Source organism: Notechis scutatus, chromosome 7 (genome assembly GCF_049901735.1).
Source record: "Notechis scutatus isolate UNSWTSFEM ecotype Mainland chromosome 7, rNotScu1.2, whole genome shotgun sequence".
Taxonomy (NCBI): domain Eukaryota; kingdom Metazoa; phylum Chordata; class Lepidosauria; order Squamata; family Elapidae; genus Notechis; species Notechis scutatus.
In genome coordinates this window covers 15,682,310-15,701,525 of record NC_142015.1, presented here as the reverse complement: position 1 = coordinate 15,701,525, position 19,216 = coordinate 15,682,310, and the positions used below count along the sequence as shown (strand labels likewise).

The window sequence follows — 19,216 nt, the reverse complement described above, 5'->3', positions numbered from 1 at the left end:
CTTTCTAGTGTCAACAATTTAGCATTTCTTAATGTTATCCATTCCTTGACCCACATCAGATTTGTAGTTTGGTAGTTCAACTCCCAATTAGGCAAACCAAATCCTCCTCTTATTCTAGCATCTTGCAAAAGTTTTAATTTTATTCTCGCTTTCTTACCTTGCCATACAATTTTATTTAAATCTGTAAAATAGTCTTTTCCAAGCCTAATTGGAATTGTTTGGAACAAATATAAAATTCTGGGTAATATATTCATCTTGATTGTTGATATTCTCCCTATTAGTGACAGTTGTAAATTTTCCCATTTCGCCAAATCTAGCTCTATCTGCTGCTTAAGTTTAATATAGTTATTCTCTTTTAGTGTACTACATCTTGCTGTCATCGTCATTTTTTTGTGTCTAACTCAGCACATTATCGCAGGGGTGTCAAATTCAAGGCCCTGAGGCCAGATTCAGCCCGTGGGGAGCTGGAAGGACGGGCTCACGGTGCCTCTGCCAGTGAAAATGGGCTCCTGAGCTCTGTTTTTGGCTGCGATAGCCTCCTGCAACCCTCTGGCTCACCCGAACCAATGCGAACCTGCTGAATGCCACCACTGCCCACTGCCCCACTCTGAGGTCAAAGACAACCCTATTGCAATAAAATCAGGTTTGGCACCCAGAATTATAGGCTTCTTTCCTATAGAGACATGAATTCTGAATGCTATATTGATTGTTAGATAGAAATAAGGGAAGAAATAATTTCCCAGTGAACTATTCATGACTGCTAATTGTTAACCTTGGTGGAATGGATTAGGAGATCTCTGAGCTTTCTTTTGTAAAATGCAGTATATCTTACAGAATTAGGATTCTCATGGCCACTTCATCTATTATTAATAACCAAACATTTGCTTCCTACCCGATTGAAAAAATGATTGATCAAATGTTGCCATTGCCCTTTGTTTAATTATCTTCCGGGTGGTTTATAAGACATTAAAATGATCCCTTTCCATATGCTCCTTTTCATCTCCCACCCAAATTGTCTTCCTTTTAAAAACATAAATAAAATGTTGTTATTTAATTACTTCCGGCTTTAATCCCAACAAATTTTCTTTATAGGCAACCAAAGTAATATGGTCTTGATTTATAGAACCAAAGTACATGGTCTTGATTTATAAACTTAACATGCATTGATGAAGCGGCTGTGTCTTCTGCCTAATAGGGTCTTCTGCTTGGTCGATCCCCTGGTGATTTCTACAGAAAGCCCATCAACAGGAGAGAGGAGAACCCTGCATAAGAATGAGAGTTGTTTTAACAGATTGAAACTGGTCAGGTTAACACAATACACTAAATAAATCACAACTGATAAACCACAAGGGCTGGCTTCACAGAGTATGTTGAAATTGTTCAGTCATTCAGTCACTTCAGGTTCCCAAAGGATATCATTCTACCAGAATTATCACTGAAGAACTGCATTTTTTTTAGTTCTTATGCCTCATAGTTCTTATGCCACTTGCTCTTTTATTGGCTTTTTTTCAATTGAGTTTGATTTTTCCAGGCATCCCAGCCTTTTTTAAAATAAATCTTGTCTGTGGTTTGCTTGCTTGTCTGAAATATATAAGCATTGGTTTCGTTGTTAGTATTTCCATGTGCACTCTGGTTTTGTTTCACCTCTCCTTGAATGATTTCTTCTTTTTGCAATCCAAGAAAAATAAATTATTTATTTCCCCAACAATGTTCTTCAGCGCCACAATTCAGAAGCATGCATTTTTCATTCAGCTTTTCTGATCGTCTACCTTTTTACACGATATGTTATAACTGGGAAAATAATGATTTTGACAATATATAATTTAGTTGCAGGCATGACACCTCCACAGTATGTACACCATTTTTGAGCCTAGGAAGATAAAATCTGTTGGCCACTTCAGTTTCCCTGTTTCTTTGCATTGGGTTGGCACTGCCTGTTGACATAATTTTTTGTTTGTTTGTTGTTTTTAATATTGAGCAGCATACCAGCACGTTCTTCCTTCACCTTCAAAAAGACTTCACTTAAGTCTTCTCCGCTTCCAAGCATCAAGTGGTATCATCAGAACATCTCAGGTTGTTGACATTTGTCACAGCAATTGTAATTCCAGTTTCTGTCTCTCCTAATCTGACATTTTTCTCGGTACAGTCAACATCCATGAGGGGTCTCGCCTGCCTTGCAAACTTTAATTGCCAGCCTTGTTTTAACTGCCTCCTTTTATTGAAATATAATATTTTATATGTTTTTTATGTTTTAATTGTACACAATTCAGAATCACTCTGTGAGTGAGATGGGCCACCTCTAAATGTGAATCAATCAATCAATCAATCAATAAATAAATATTGAGTACAGTGACAGTATACAGCCCTGGCGCTTTTCCCAATTTTAAACGCTTCAGTTGCCTCACACTCAATTCTCATTCTTGATTCCCAGTCATGATAAAAATTCAATCGAAGGCAGAATAAGAGGAAGCTTAGAGTGCACCAATGTCTTTAAGGAGTTATTCACAATTTATTGCAGCTAATACATTGCCCAGAGTCACTTTTTATTTTAAATGTGACAAATAAATAAATACATAAATAAATGGAAAAAAGACTCTCTACTCTTTTTTCATTTTCCACAGGATGTTACCTGTGTGATCTCAGGTGCCTTTGACTCTTCCAAACCCATCTTGTACATGTGCAACTCTTTTTCCATGTAGTTTTTTGATATATTTGTGCCATCTCTTCTTTTTAACTTCTTTAGAGCTTTGTCTTTTATTATGACCACTCAATTTCTATAATTTTCTCAAATTTCTTGTCCTTTTCATTTATTGTTATTCTCAACTTCTTTGCATGCCAGTGTAGATATAACTCATTGTCTCTTTGTACCATTATCTAGAATGTAGCATTTAGTTACACCAATTTCTTTCTGCCTCTGTTGCCTTTTGTTTCTTTGGCTATTTTCAATATATTAGCAGGCAGCAATTTCACCCTCTTTTGCTTTCTGCATTTCAATATATTTCTCTGGCTTTATCTTTGGTGATGTCACAAGGTTTCATCCAGAGTTCTTCAAGCACTCTATTTATCAATTCTAATCCACTAAATATATGCTTTACCTTCGCTGTATAATCATATTGAATATTGCTGAGATAATATCTTGTCTGCCTGATGAATTAAGTTGCAAGGAGAAGTTCATATGCTAGCCACAGGCAATACCAAATCTTGTTTTTGCTGATTGAATACATCTTCTCCATCTCGGCTTGCAGAGTATAGAGTAAATTTGATTTTGGACTTGTCCATTGACTAATGTCCATGTGTAAAGTAATCTTTCAGGCTGTTGGAAGAAGGTATTTTCTGTAAACATTGAATTTTCTTAGCAAATCTCTATTTGTCTGTCTCCTGCTTTAGTTTGTATACTGAAGTCAAATTGTCCCATTATTGCAGATATTATTTAGTTCCAATTTTAGGATTCCAGTCTCCCACAATGTTTTTTTTTAAGTGTTGCAATATGCTATAGAGCTGTATCTGGGGTTGGAAAATAAGACTTGGATCACTGAAACGTTAAGTGACTTGCCTTAAACTTAGCATTTTGATGTTGTAGCCAAGCAGTGACTTCGACCCCCTTTTATTCATAACAATAGCTTCTCCATTTCTGTTGTGAATTTCTTGTTTGCAATAAAGACCAGATGCTCTTCAGTTTTCTGTTTAGCAAAAACCAGTATCAAAATCTGTATCTAAATTTAATGTTGTATAAAAACCCTGCCAGCCTGTCCTGACAATATCTTGCTGTGCGTTCACAACTTGGAGTAGAAGCTGCAATGGTTATGATCTTTATCAGACTAATCTGAGCAAGAAATCCCTCTTCTTTCCTCTTCCTCAGCTCCTAGCGCTCCTCCACAAGGAGTTTCTGTAGTGACTGTGGGAACCAGCAACAGTACTAGTATAAGCATATCCTGGGAGCCACCTCCACTTGCAGAACAAAATGGAATCATCCAAGATTACCGGGTAAGATGACAACTTTTGCAATGAGAGACATGCCAAAAAGGATGGATCTGAAGTCCTTTGGACTTCCAGTGGTCACAGAAGCTAGAGTATATTGTCATAGAGTTGGGATGTGCATTGTAGACTGTCTTGTCCAACTCCCTGGCCAATGCATAAATTCTTTACTCTAGTAGATACTGCAATCCAGTGATGTGCAGCTCGTGTTTTTTTTTTTTTTGCAGGGTAATGTCTTCTTCAGCCATTAGTTACTATGGTTTTCTCCTTCTTCTGGACAGGTTTGGTGTCTGGGAAATGAGTCTCGCTATCATATTAATAAGACAGTAGATGGCACAATACGTTCCACAGTTTTGATGGGGCTAATCCCTGGAATGATCTACCGCACAGAGGTTGCTGCTGCTACTAGTGCTGGCATCGGAGTAAGGAGCGCCCCGGTCATCATACAGATCAGTGAGTATTCAGTACTCCTTCATATGTCCACAGTTGGAAAAAAGAGGATCTATTTCCATACAGTCCTGCCCAACCAGGTGAATCACCTGCAGAAGCTCTATAGCACATCCCTAGCATCTTCAAAGGTACAGCTATCATATGAACAAGAGATGGTCTTTTCAGAGATGGCCTGTGAGAAATTGATTGATAATGAAGAGGACAATGATTAAAATTACATCCATTGCTATTACTATTATGCTTTTAGGTGGTTGAATTGTATTCAAGGTCTTCTTTCTTAAATATGTTTATTCAAAAATAAACCCTCTTGCAATGTCCCTCTGGCAAATGTTCCATAACTTTAGTTCTGAAACAGGAGACAGCTGATACCAGAGGTAAGAAAAGTGATAAAATGCAATAGGAATAAGAAAGTGTGAGACACACTTGCCACATTGTCAAGACAATAAACAGCAGTTTGCTATTTTAGAACAGTGAAAGTAGAGACTCACATTATTGAGTGTTCTTCCATGCAAGCCCTGTTCCTACCAGAAAGAAAATTAGTAAGAAACCAGGCTCTTTCCTTGATATGCTAATTCTATTTGTAGAAAAACTGCAATCTTCAACCTGGTTACTGTCCTCACCGCATAATTAACCTTGCTCAAGCCTTGTACCTCTTCTGACTGCAAATGCCTTTGCCTTCCATGTTTGCTGCAGAACCCCTGCCAGACCAGGATACTGCACCTGTGGATAATGGGGATAGTGTGAGCCTTGCTGAACAGATCACGGGTGTAGTGAAGCAACCAGCTTTTATTGCTGGCATCGGAGGAGCCTGCTGGGTCATTCTCATGTGCTTCAGTGTGTGGATCTATTGTCGCCGAAAGAAGAGAAAGGAGATGAGCCATTATACAGGCAAGATAAGCTCTTATTTACTACCAGCTCTCCACTCTAGCAATCTTAAGGGAGGGTGTAGGTGGGCTGTCTTATACTAGGTCCTTTGGCCTGTCTTAGATTAGAAGCCTACTAAGCCAAATGGAGCGTCTCAGCACCATGGAGAGCTCCAACTGAATCACTTGCTCCAAAGATGAAGTTGAACCCTACCCTGGAGGCTGGACCACCCCTCCTAAACATCTTCCGTTCTTGGAGAAGGGGAAGGCAGGCTTCGTGTTAGTTGCCTCCAGCTTCCCCTGCTATTCTGTACTGTGTTAATGGGCCAAATACATATTTGAGTACTGGAGGAAAATGTAGTTTTTGTGAATGGGACACCACACCCATTTTGGGGTTCCTTCTCCTTTTGGTGAGTTCCCTTTAATTGGGATTTGGACTATATGCCATTCTGCATGCAATGCATCTGCTGTGCCCCATCATTTTAACTTAGACTCCCTGCCCATCCATGCTGACCCCAGCAGTGATTTCTTTGAGCTGCCTCACTCTTTGCTTGCTTCTCTTTTCAGCTTCCTTTGCATACACGCCAGCAGGTAAGGCTTCATGCCCCCTTCCCATCGTATTGCTTTGTCCTCCATACCACCAATTTTCCCCTTCTTTTGTTGTTGAAAGGAGCATCCCTGAGAATCTGCTCTGTTCTCCTTTGTAGTTTCTTTCCCCCATACGGATGGACCAGCTCGTGTTGGCAGCAGCAGGTGAGTGCAGGGGCTTCAGGTAATAGGAAGGATTCTCTCTCATAAGCTTTATTGGGTCTCTGTAGCACAACCCATGTTTCTGCTTGATCGGGGCAAAATCTTAGAAGTTGTAGCTACTGCAACATTTAATCAGTTAATTGATTTGGATTTGGATCAATTAAATGCCTTTGGTCAATTAAATCCTTCTAATCAAGGCATTTCTAAGGAGCAATAAACATTGCAATAGGCAAGCACGTTCTGAAAAGACAAAGTTCCTCCGTCCCTTTTTATCTTGATATTGAAGGAAGTGATGAAAGCATGTTGATAATCCATCATAGACTTTTACCTCTTTTTTGGCCAGCTGTCAGTTAATCTTTATTTCAACCCTTTCAATATTTTTCAGTGAAATAGTTAAAATTTCAGGAGATCTCTCCAGAGTAGCTTGTTTCATTATATGCCAAATTTCCTGTGTCTGTTTCAGGATCATTCTAAACACTTCATCCAAAGAGAAGATTAAAAAATGAATCACAAAACAGAACAGCATGTTGGAATACATTAATCCCTCAAATACCAAGAAATATATGAAGGGTTGATGTTGAACATTACAATAATGCAATTATTTATTAATTAAGAAATCAAGCAAACAAATAAATAACTCCAGCTGTTTTCAGTCAAGTGTTTTCCTGTTATGTTAGACTATAATTCTCAGCTCCCCAGGACACCAATTTGGGTATTTGAACATTAGCAGCAAAGTTAAAAATGTGGTATAAGGCAAAATTTAAAGTTATGCATTTCTGAACCAATACTTCCTTTAATGCCTTCTTTGTTGCAACCTTGTGCATATCCAAAAGATGGATTTCCAACCTTAGGAACCTTTAAGACTTGTGGCCATCAACTCCCAGAATTCCCCTAGCCTCCCATTCTGGGAGTTGAAGTCCACTAGTCTTAAAGTTTTCCTAAGTTGGATACCCCTGATAATTGAAAGTGTTTTCTTCACCTCATAATTGAATTTAATTAAAAAAACATGTATTAAATTGAAACGATTTTAATCAATTAATTAATTGAAGCATGCACAATTTATTTTTAAATGCCTGCCATATTAGTCACCAAATAAATAATTTTCTGTCTCTCTTTTAGCCGCCCTGGCATGCTGGCCATGGCTACCAGTGCTTCCAGCTACCCATGGCTGGCAGACTCCTGGCCAGCCCCAAATCTGCTGCGGAATGGGAAGACAAAAGATCCTGGAATGGCCTGTTGTACAGGAAACCATAACGTCACCGAAAGATACTACAATGGTAAGAGCTCCATAGCTTCAGTTGGGTCTCTCAGGAGCACAGAAGGTCTAGCACTGGCTAGCAAAAGGCAACATGCATTGCCTAGACTCCCTCTGTAAGTGAGATGGGCGGGGTCTAATTTTATAAATAAATAAATAAATAAAAATCTGTAGCCAGCTAGCTGATCAGTGCAGTGGTGGGTTTCAAAAAAATTTCCTACCGGTTCGGAAAGCTTACTTTGCGCATACGCAGGGCTCAAACACAGCCCTCTGTATCAACGTTGGTGAGCTGTGCCTAATGCACATGCATGCCAAACGCACCTTTTGCGCATGCGTGAAAAGGGCTCAGAGACCACCCTCTTTATCGACAATGGTGAGCTGTGCTGTTTTTTAGCTCAGCTGAGGCGCGGCAATCCGCTCTGCCATGCGAATCAGCTGAGCTAATAAACCACAGAATATTTGACAGGTAGGAGAGATAATGGTGGGTGCAGGTGGGCGGAACCAGCCAGAGGTATTTGCCGGTTCTCTGAACCAGTCAAAATTTTTGATACCAGTACACCAGAACTAGTCAGAACCTGCTGAATAACACATCTGCATCTGTGGGAGAACAGGGTGGGTAGGCTCCAGTAAGAAGCTTGATCTTTTAGAGGAAGTAGCTGAGAGACATTCCCACCCAAGAGAAAAACCGAAACAGGGTTTTGAAAGTACCATAAGGACCCCCTTTTCGCTCTCTCTTGGTAAGTGCAAATAAAAGATAGTCTGAAAAACCTACAGGTGTTAGAGAGTGGAATTGAGGCAGCCAGAATCTGCTTCAGCTCAACCCGAAAACCTGGTAAGGCTCACACAACCTCTCTCCTTGTTTACAGATGCTGGGATTTCTAATTACATTGCTCAGACAGAGAAGTTTGGGACGGGGGTGTCCGATGGCCCCATATACAGCACCATTGACCCAGCCAGTGATGACATGAGGACTTTCAATGGGGCATTTTCCCAGCACACCACCCCATATGCCACAACCCCTGTGGTACCATATGGTGCGACCCATCTACACTCACCTGATGAAGAGGAAGGCCAATGGAACAACGAGCCTGGCATCTCTACCATCCAGTATGCCCAGCCCGACCGGGGCAGGGTGGAGAGTGGTAGGGACCATAAGCCTACAAGAAGCTAGACCGTGGACGTACTCAAATGTTTGATAGTGCAAGTCTAATTAAGATGTGTCTAGTGTAGCCAAGTTAGAGACGATGGAAATTGTAGCCTACACTAGACATCTTCCTCTGCCCTTCCCATCCCCACCAAGTATATCATGTACCTAGTCTCAACTTGCAATGTGGTCATCTTGTCTTCAGAAGAATGGGCCTGGCATTTCCCAGAAAAGGATAATTCATCACTTGATGACAATGCAATACAATATGTGTACCATAAAAATGCATAACATCTTGTTCCAGGGGAGCACAAATTGCTGCAGGAAGATTAGGAGAACTATAAAGCTTAGCATACAGAGAATTAGGTGGCCGCTTTAAGAGAACATACAGGTTCATTAATTTTAATAAGAGTTGTTCTTTGCAGATAGGACTAGGCTTATAACCGAAGTCTTTTACCGTAATGGAAGGTCTAACTTCTCTGTTTCCATAGTTGCTAAACCTGGGAAACAGAAATCGATGGGGAAGCCAGTAAAAACACCATCCCTCAATTGGACAGAAGTGCTGCCCCCACCACCATCTGCCAATGAGCTGAGCCAATATGTGGAGGAGGAGGAAGAAGAAGAAGAAGAAGAGGAAGAAGAACTAGAACTCACGTAAGGGCTACTGGAGGACTGGGAAATTGCAGTATTTTACTGTGTTTTCTTCGCTGAAAGAGCTGGCACTGAAGTATGGGTTTCATGTTCGTATTAAGGCTGAGTTTGCACTTGAATTTTGACCAGCTTTTTCCAGGAGTAATGCATTTTCCTGTAGTACAAACTTCCCTAATGTCCTGCTTATGAACAGAGCAATGCGTATGAGAGGCAAAATAATTATAATCAGTATTGCCAGTTTTGAAGTCAATAGTTCCATGCTGGATATCCTCAACTGACCCAAAAATCAAGTTTCAACCTTCAGAACCCTTAAATGCCCCTCCACAGGGCATTTATGACTTTTTTCTCCCTTATCTTCTCCCTATTGACGCTACAAGGAGCATACATGTGTTCAATTAGGATACTAGTTAAATGTTGGGAGCCTAGTCTTCCTGGCCAGTTCATTGCCTGAGTTCATTCATTGAAAACCTAGGAAATGTACTAAGCTTGGTTTCACGTTGTCTTGCTTTACTTGTAGTTTGTAGCAGTGGATGGCTTAATGTCAGTGTGAGCCCAAATGAATTAATTTAGTAACTGCATTAAGCATGTTTTAGTCCACTGACAGCCATATAGATTGCTAGATGGCTTACTTTAGGCATCAATGAATCCACAGCGTGCCTTGTTTGGTATGTTGCATGATGTATGAATAAGTGTAGGTCAGAGTTGTAATGGCTGTATATTACATATGAAAGAGCATGTATTTAATAAATCATTGTTAAAATAAGTCATGACTTAGGACAGTGTATCAATAGGACAATGTATTAATAGGTCAGGGGTGGAGGAATGGTGTCCACCTCTGCCAGAGAGGACCTACTTAATGGAGAACATCCAGGAAGAAGAATGTCCTCTTCCCCCACCTCGCAACGATGCCTCTTCTCCTGCAAATTCCTATGGACAGCAGTCCACGGCCACTCTGACTCCCTCGCCACGGGAAGAGAAGAGAGCTTCAGAGGACATTCCCAGGCTGCACCAGTTTGAGATTCCACATCTGCCCAGGTATGAGCTCCCCAAGTCTGCAGTCTCGGCTTATAATGTCACCTTTAGTGTGGCCCTCACAGATTCCAGTCCTCCTAATGATCTGCAGAACCTTTACGTTCAGTCTCTGTTGTCTCTCTTTGCTATGGGAAGTGGCCTGAGACTGGGCAAAAGAAGGGTCATTTCAGGCAGATGTTAATCCGCTGCAGTTTGAGTGCTAGTATAGACTTGACCATATTGGATCATATTCAATAAATACATCTTTCTCTTATCAATGTGGGCCATTAGCTCTTTTGATGTATTGGAAAAAAGGAGGAAGATCTATTAAGTAAGGAAATAACCCCCCAAGACACCCTTCTCTCTCCCCCCCCCCTCCCCGCCCAGTGTTTGGTACAATGGAAAGTGAAAGCAGACAGGGCCTGTCATCTTGATGGTGTTCAAGCATACTATTTGAAGGCTAAAGCGATGCCTATTCTCTGAAAACCTCTGATAATGTTCTACATTTAAGTGATAAGAAAATTAAAACATCCCCAAAAACCCGTCCTTTTAATCTGATACTCCTTTGCTGTTGCTGGCTTTCTATAAAGCCTTTGTGGAGAGCACTCTGACATATTGTCTGGGTGTGTGGTATGCAGGCTCCACAGCTGATGACTGGAAAACTGTACAGAGGGTGATAAACACAGCTCAAAAGATCATTGGTTGCCCTCTGCCCTCCCTGGAAGACTTAGCCAGGTCCCGCTGCCAAAGCAGAATCAAGGCCATTATAGAAGACCCCTCAATACCCTGGCAATTATCTTTTTGACCTGCTGCCGTCTGGATGGCGTTTTAGGTCAATAAAATCCCACACCACTCGACTAACAAATATTTTCTTTCCCTGGGCCATCCGAACATAAACACGAAGTCACTACCTTATTAAGATGTGAAAAGATGTGAAATCTCAATACCCCATTCAGATGTATAATAACACATGTGTATTATACTCAGCTAAGCGTTACAGTCAGTGTTGGATGTATATTTTGTGTATATTCGTAGATATTGTACTCTCAAATTGCAAATGGAGACGTGGGTACTCTATTTTTCTTATCTTCATTTTTAAGTGCTTTGGTTTTATTGTATTGCGAACAGTTGCTGGGGTGCATCCACAGTTTCGTTGTGCTTGTAAAATGACAATAAAGTTCTTCTCTAATTCTCTAATTCTCTTCCCAGGCGGCTACCCAATGGGTCAGGTCCCTTGCCAAGGCCCTCAAGTCCTCCCTTGACTCAGTCTAATCCCAATCTAAACCTGCCCGAAGAGAGGTCAGAAGCCATGCTTCCCAGGCAAAGTCACCGGCGTAACCTGAGCCAAACACCAGCGCATAGTGCAGAGAATGTGGACTCTCCAGGTCAAGGTGAGTTTGTTTTCTAAATCCCTCTTCCCAGGTGTCCCATAGCATCACAGGAATAGGGATGGCTGTGGCATCCTCTTTGAAGAGAATGTCAGGAAATTCTCCTTATAACTAGCTTCCTGTTACAGGAAAGGCAAAACATTTGTAGTGACAGGTAGTTCTGATTTATGACTGTAATAGTGCCTTTTACAGTTCTGACAAGTGTAAAGTGGATCATCCACATGTGGACCTGATTTATTACTCTTTTTGATTGACTGTTAAGTGAATACCATAATTGTTAAGCAAATGTCATGTTTGTTGAGTAAACCCATTGTTTGCTATGGGACTTTTCTCCTAAAAACAGAAGGAAATACTAGTTTTCAGCAGAATCATTTATCTATCTATCTATCATCTATCTATTTAGAGGATTTATATGGCTGCCCACTCACTCTCAGTGACTCTGTGAGGCTTACGAACAATCAATTGTGGTCATGTGACCATGGGAAATAGCCATAAATGCAGGCCAGTTGCCAAGAGCTGGAAATGTGGTCGCATGACTGAGATGGGGGCCTGGCTGTCAAAACTTTGAAACCTGGTCCTAAGTATTTTTGGGAGGAGCCATTATGATGGAGTTCACCCAACACCCTAAACCAAAATCCAACATACTGCAGAACAGCTTAGCATAATGTACATATTTTGCCCATGTTTTTAATCCATTTAGCACAGGTGAGCAATTCTGAACTTTGCCAATATGTTGGTGGGGAAGGCTACATTATTACTGATGTTGGGCTTTTACTGGCAGGCAAGACACATTCCAGCCTTGGTGATGTTTTGCTTCCCCTGGGTCAGAAAGGAAAAGGCAAAAAGAAATCCAAGTCCAGCCACTATCGTCGAGAGAAGAAACAAGGAGGTAAATCCCAAGTTTGTGCTATACAGCGTTAAATCCTCTTCTGTTCTCTTGATTCCTGATGAGTGCATGAACAAGCCTATATGCAGTAGTCTTCTTGGCAATGCGTTCAGAAGTGGTTTGCCTTTGTCTCCTCCTTCCTAGGGCTGAGAGAGAATGGCTGGCCCAAAGTCACCCAGTTGGCTCCATGCCTAAGGAAGGATTCAAATTCAGTCTCCTGTTTGTTTAGCCTCAGATCTTTAACCACTATACCAAACTGGCTTGATGCATTTAATTATAGCATCCTCTTAATTCCATTACCTAATCGGGTTAGTTCCTCCGTGTGTGTGTGTGTGTTGTGTGTGTGTGTGTTTTAAGTGTACCAAGAAGCAGCCACTCACATCTGGAAAGCATCTGCTTTCTGCCTCCTTTTATAGAAACTTGCTCACACAATTGTTTTCAGGAACACATTTAACTTTTCCTTTCTCATATCTTAAGCAAGCCACACATTGCAAGTATCAAATTGGGACTTAGCCATTGGGGACCAATGAAGCAATTTACTAAGCAAAATAGCTACTTATTTAAAAGGCTAATAAGCCACCATTTAGACCTGGAGAGAGGAACATAGAACCCCAGGATGGTAGCGTGCCTGCGAAATCCTCAAGAACAATCCTGGTTTTGTTTTGTGATGTTTAAAATGTGTATCCATGCATGTAATGTCCTTGTCACAATTGCAAGATGTTCTCACAGTGCTCGCATGGGATTTCCGTTTTGGTTTGATGTGTTTATTGGGCATTCAGGCCATTGCATTTGGCCACATCATGATTCCCATGGCCCCAAAATAATGTCAAATCCTACTTATTATTAAAGTGAGGAGGTCCTTGGTAATCTCTGAGCTTGGTTGTTTTCTTGTAGATGTTTCTTTGCCCAAACTAGATTACATCACTGGTAGTGTTAGTCTTAGCACTGATGATTCTACCTAGTTTGAATAATGAAACAACCAAGCTCAGACAGCGCCAAGAACCCCTCATATCAACCCTGAGCTACAAATATTCTCCTTTATAGATATTAAATTTTTCATATGCAAGCATCCAGGGCTATCTGTGGGGGAAGGAGTCATTTTGGTTTGCTCCAAGTCTGTGCTACTTTCTGGTTGTCTAGACCAGGGGTGTCAAACTCACGGCCGGCAGTCCAGATGTGTCACGTGATGGCCCTGCCCCTGCCCAATTTAGCAAAGGGGGAAAAAGTCCTGATACATCATGGGACAATGCCGTGACGATGCAAGTTTGACACCCCTGCTCTAGACACTCCAGGTCCTGGGTCAGCAATGACAACTCGCCAATGACAAACTCTGCTTTTGCTGATATGGGTCCTGATTCTCCCACTTCCTTCTGGTTCTTGCAAATAACGGCAAGCAGTTTTTCTCTTTTAGTAACTACAAATGAAGTACTATCACGATCCACCCGATTCTCCAAGCTCCACCATTCAGAGTACAGCACATACCATTCTGAGATTTTCCGATTCCTAAGGCTGCCAGTATGAATGCTCTAAGACAGGGATCTCCAAACTTGGCAATTTTAAGATTTGTGGACTTCAACTCTCTACTTCAACTAGAAGACTTGTGGACTTCAACTCCCAGAATTCCTCATCCAGTGTGCCTGGCTGAGGAATTCTAGGAGTTGAAGTCCACAAGTCTTAAAGTTGTTAAGTTTGGAGAGCCCTTGCTCTAAGATGAATATGCATTGGAGGACCGTCTGAAGAAATTTCAGGGGCTTCCTAGAAAGCAAGAGTGGATGCTTTATCATCAGTTCTGCTTGCAGATTTGCCACCACCACCTTTGCCACCACCTGCAGAAGATCTCAGCAGCTGTGCTCCAGATGGCACCCCACGTCTAGACAGTGACCCTTCTTTAGAGAAAGACCTCAATGGTTTCTCAGCCATGGAGAGGAAAGTTGCCCACCGCACAGTGGCTGGCCAGCTCTACCAACAGCACCGAGATGGTAATGTTAGTCATAGGAAGCATTTCTCATACTATGGATTGATTGTGAGATTGCATATTGATGTGGAGTCACGGGCCAGCAGTATGAATTCTCATCCCTCTCTAGGGCTTTCTTCTTTCCAAGAAAGATTTGGAGCTTTGGAACTCCTTGAAAATTCAAGGAGGATGGCCTGTTGATTCATTTTGGAAATGTTCTTTTCTGCCACAGTTACCATAGAAAGGTCAAGCATGGGGTGTCAGCCCTGAAGCCATTTTTTAAGCTGGAGCCATTTTGGAAGCATCTTCAGGGCTGCCACAGCCAGGCTGGTTTGGAGCTCTGAGAACCTAAGTGGGGAGAGATAGAGATAGCTGGGGATGTGTAGCCATAACAACATTCTTTCCCATGGGAACCAAGCACACTCCACCAGGTGTTGGAGAGGCGTGGACCAAAGCCAGCCAGGATGGTGGCTGCAACCTGGTTGGACCATGTGATGGACGTGTGGCCTGAGGGAAAGAACTTTGGATGGAGAAAACCTCCGGTCCTTCAGAGTTGGGTTTTCCCCAGATGTGCCAGTATGACATGCCTAATAAATCTACACTTTGAGTAATTCCGTTAGGTGTGTTAACTGGAACCCTGACATGGGGCTTGGCAAACTGAATTGTTATATAAAATAATTGAAATCCACTTGCTTTTTCCACTTGGAAAACTTGAGTGCTTCTGCTCATTTGATGTATGTTTCACCATCCAACAGATCGAGTCTCAAAAGCAGTTTGCAGTAGATTTCAATATAGGTAGTCCTCTCCTTACAAGAATTCATTTAGTGACCATTTGAAGTTACCATAACACTGAAAAAGTGAGTTACAACCAATCGTAGCAGCATCCCCACAGTCCCATGGTAGAAATTCAGGTGCTTGGCAACCAAGATGTATTTATGATGGTTGCAGCCTCCCAGGATCGAATGTCATTTGTGATCTTCCGAACTGTCTTCTAAAAAGTCAAATGGGAGAAGTTGGATTCGTGTAATGACCATGTGATTCACTTAGTAACTGCAGCAATTCGCTTAACAATGTGGCAAAAAAGGTCATGAAATTGGGTGTGACTCACTGAAATAACCACCTTGCTTAATAATGGAAAATCTGGTTCCAGCTGTCGTTGTAAGTTGAGGACTTCTTATCATAAAGACATATACAGTAAACCAGACTGCTCTTGGTCCTTTGGGCAATGGGCAGCCTGACTGTTTTTGTTTTGCTTTGGCAGTATGACAAAATGTGAATGCCTATAATGAAATCTTCCCCCTTTCTAAAAAAAAATATTAATCAGAATGCAGGAACCCTGAGAAATAATTTCTAAGATACCTAGTTTGTACAGACATTAAGAATTCAGGTCCCCAAATGAAGCCACAGTTCCCAGAGTTCCTACTGCCTCAATTGCTGTTTCTGAGGTCCTTGGAGAGAAGGAGGTGTGTTGGTTCAGCTTATGATCCAAGCTAGTGAAGAATTCCTGGGGGAATTCTAGATCAAGGGTGTCAAACTCAATTTCATTGTGGACCACATCAGGGCTGTGGTTGACCTTGACTGGGTAGGTGTGGGCCAACTAGGTGGGTGAGGCCAACTGGGTGGGTGTGACGCCACTCCCCAAACTGCTGGCATGTGTCCTCTTCGCACTGGGTAGACCTGGCTGAAGCCATGCTGGCCCAATGTTGCATTGAGTAGACCAGGCCGAAGCCACGCAGGCTGGCCCCTTCCATTTTCCAGGATGGCCCCACAGGCTGGATCTGACCACATCATGGGCCGGATCCAACCACATTGTGGGCCAGATTTGGCCCACAGGGTCTTGTGTTTTACACCCCTGTTCTAGATCATGTAGGTGACAATTACAAGCAGACGTTTCTACAGTGACTCACTCTTCTCATCTCTAACCCCCTTTTACTTTTTGGCACTTCCACAAGACCTAATTAGGGAGATTAGGGGATCTCTTTCAAGACCCACAACTTTTATTTGTAATGCAACTTTGTTGAACTATGCAGTTGACAAGGACCATTGCATGGTGTAGGATCGCTAGCCTTGTTCCTTGTATTGAGGCCAGAATTTTCTTGTCCTCTGGACTGAATTTTTGCCAAGATAAGATGCTTGGAAGTTGCTTCTTAAGTTGGTTTTCTTAAGAGCAGGAATTAGAGGCAATTTGAAATGATCACAGGTATGGATGATGTTCATTCAAGGACTTGAAATGAATCAACAACTGTTATTTCATGATTTTGAGTGTGCTCACAATACCTACTTACTTAGAAAAGGATATCCGATGCAAGAGTTGGTGATTATTCTTATTTTTATCCCACCCTTGCTTCCACAACTGCACATGCTGCAAAATGGCTGTGGTGTGCATTGCGAGAGAAACTGTTGCTTTTTCTGGTTTGTTTTAAACTCCCTTGTTGGGTGTCTCTTGGCAGAAGAAGAAATTGTTCCCTACAACAAGCCCACCTTTCTCTCCCGGAGTCAGATGTCAAGCAATTGCTCTACAACAGGAAGCTCTTCCTCCAGGGGTTCCACAGCATCCAGAGGCCACGGATCAGGACGCAGCCGGACAACAGGGGATCGCAATGAGGTGACTGCACAGGGCTCCCTACCGCCACATTTCCCCTTTTCTTTTGCATGATTGAATGAGGGGTTCAAGACCCTCGCTTGGGCTGAGAAGGGTTGACTGGCTGTCATACAGAGCTGATAGAGCCATTAAGGTCTCAAGAACAACTGAAAAGGGTGTGTATCCTGACGTGTATTAGAACCACAGAATGTGGGAAGAGTAGTAACTCTTTGTTCTACCCTGACTCTTCTGGATTGCTCATTTAATATGGAGCAGACAAACCAAGTATTAGATTAGCTCACAGTGCCTGCATTATACAACCTGCTAAACTGTATGCCATGTTTAAGATAAAACAAAGTATTATATTTTAGAGTGTTGTATTAAACAAATTAGCAGGGTTTGTAAACCATGACTCATCACTTCGACTTTGCATTAGTGAGCAAGCTTGTCAGGTCTTAAACTACCTAAATAATGTTCCTCATAAGATTTCTAGGTCGTTGCATTTAGGGGAGCTTTGTCCAGGCACAATTTTAACCCCAATCCAGATCTGCCCTAAAATTTTTAGTAGTTGCACGAGGGAGTCCAAGGAGACTTTTAGAGACAATAATCAAAGCCAGTTTAGAGAAAAATTAGGTAAGTTAAGCAGGGAATTGGCAAATCAATTGAAAAAAATATGAAGTAACAATTAAAATCTTGTGATATGTGTGAGCCAAAACATTTACAGGTTGGTAATAATGTGCATTCATGCACATCAAAATAGACCAGAGCCTCTTCCCTCTCCCTCAGTTACTTCTTCCTTCCTCAGAAATCACTGATGGCTACTAGGTTTCTGTTGCTCGTAGCTTTGAGATGCCAATAATCAAAGTGCCTCCCCATAAACTTCTAGGAAATACCAGACAAGGTCAGTTACTGGCAGCTAGCCAAGATAATGGCTCAACCAGGCAGTGAGAAAAGTGGGCAGGGGTCCAGATGTGTGATCTACAGGTGGCCCGTCTGGGTTCTAAGCAGCATAACCTGGATGATGCAATGCAGAAAGGCAAGCAAGCGACAGGAACAAGCATACTGATGTGTTCTCTTCTTGCGTTTTCAGGAGAAAAGATGAAACCAAACGCCATTGGCATGAGCAAAGCAAGGTTACGAATTTGAAACCTGCAGACTTGGGGCCTGGTGGTTTTCTGTGCATCTAATTTATGATCCTTCCAAAGGAGCAGTATGGCCTGGCTCCATGTAAATAGGTTTGTTTTCCTGGAGGTTGACGGTCCCTGAGAGGCAAGGAAACTGTATTTATAAATGGAGACAAAGAGACGTTCAAGCCTTAAGCCTCGGTGGGCCTGTTTGGGAAGAGGCTGGGCATTTTTCGAGATGGGGAAATTGGCGCCACTAGCAGTGGTGGGTAAGAAGTGGGAGATGAGGCAGGAAATGAAGTGGATCTGCAGACATTCAGTTCATGTTGGGCCCTGAAAGAGCCCATCACATCAAGCACATAATCAGATGCTGCCCAGGTGCTTCGCCCTGCCTGCCATAAAGCAGGGTTCAGTGGGGATTTCTTTGGTAGCTAATGAATCCTTTTGTAAAATGGCCAATAAAGCTATTTGTTAACCTGAGTTCTTGCTGAATAATCTGTGCTTTTCTTTTTCCTGGTGATGCATCCTCATGGATACTGTATCGCAGGTAGTTTGCCTGTTTCACCTCCCTTTCGAAAAGGAAATTGCCAGAAACTGCATTGTTTTTACTTTATTGAATTGCACAAAGCTGCGGCAACTTTCTGAGGGCCAGAAATGTGAAACAGAAGGATGAGGTCAAGCTTGGCTTGGCTAGGCTACATCATGAAGCTGTAAGCTGTGGTTTATGAACCTCACAACAGGCTGAGGTCAAACAATGCACTAAGCCCAAACCAAGCCTATTGCCTGATGGCTGAACAAAACACATCAGCTCCTTGTGGTCATAAACAGCTGCCTCGACACGAGACCATTTCTGTAGTTTAGCTGGCCAAAAGTGCTTCCTAGTTGAACCAAATTGAAGATAGCACATTAGTAAATAAAATCAGTGCCCAGAGTCAACCAAGCAGCAAAATCTGAGAGACCCCAAGAGGGTTCTAGAGTTAGGGAAATAAAGCTGTGCAAGACTGTTTACAAACGGGGTTCTTTATTTTACCCTAAAGTAAAGGTCTCCCACCTTGGCAACGTTAACTTTAACATGCTGGCTGGGGAATTCTTAGTGTTGAAATCCACAGGTCTTAAAGTTGCCAAGTTGGACATCCCTGCTCTGAAGGCAGGGGTGTCCAACTTAATTTCCAAAGCACCAGAAA

The 19,216-nt window shown here is 42.0% G+C and overlaps 1 protein-coding gene across 1 annotated transcript in view; it reads left to right on the top strand.

Annotated features, from left to right (window-relative positions):
• ROBO3 (roundabout guidance receptor 3) overlaps positions 1 to 18,507 on the top strand; it is a 192,380-nt gene extending 173,873 nt beyond the window's left edge. The window contains exons 16-29 of the mRNA XM_026671417.2: positions 3,860 to 3,984; positions 4,257 to 4,428; positions 5,119 to 5,313; positions 5,856 to 5,879; positions 5,996 to 6,041; positions 7,158 to 7,315; positions 8,160 to 8,435; positions 8,929 to 9,091; positions 9,896 to 10,123; positions 11,309 to 11,490; positions 12,269 to 12,376; positions 14,173 to 14,352; positions 16,778 to 16,932; positions 17,999 to 18,507. Of these exons, the coding sequence (XP_026527202.2) occupies positions 3,860 to 3,984; positions 4,257 to 4,428; positions 5,119 to 5,313; positions 5,856 to 5,879; positions 5,996 to 6,041; positions 7,158 to 7,315; positions 8,160 to 8,435; positions 8,929 to 9,091; positions 9,896 to 10,123; positions 11,309 to 11,490; positions 12,269 to 12,376; positions 14,173 to 14,352; positions 16,778 to 16,932; positions 17,999 to 18,010 (2,024 nt within the window). The 3' untranslated portion in view covers positions 18,011 to 18,507. The remainder of the gene's footprint in view (positions 1 to 3,859; positions 3,985 to 4,256; positions 4,429 to 5,118; positions 5,314 to 5,855; positions 5,880 to 5,995; positions 6,042 to 7,157; positions 7,316 to 8,159; positions 8,436 to 8,928; positions 9,092 to 9,895; positions 10,124 to 11,308; positions 11,491 to 12,268; positions 12,377 to 14,172; positions 14,353 to 16,777; positions 16,933 to 17,998) is intronic.
• Positions 18,508 to 19,216: the final 709 nt, after the last annotated feature.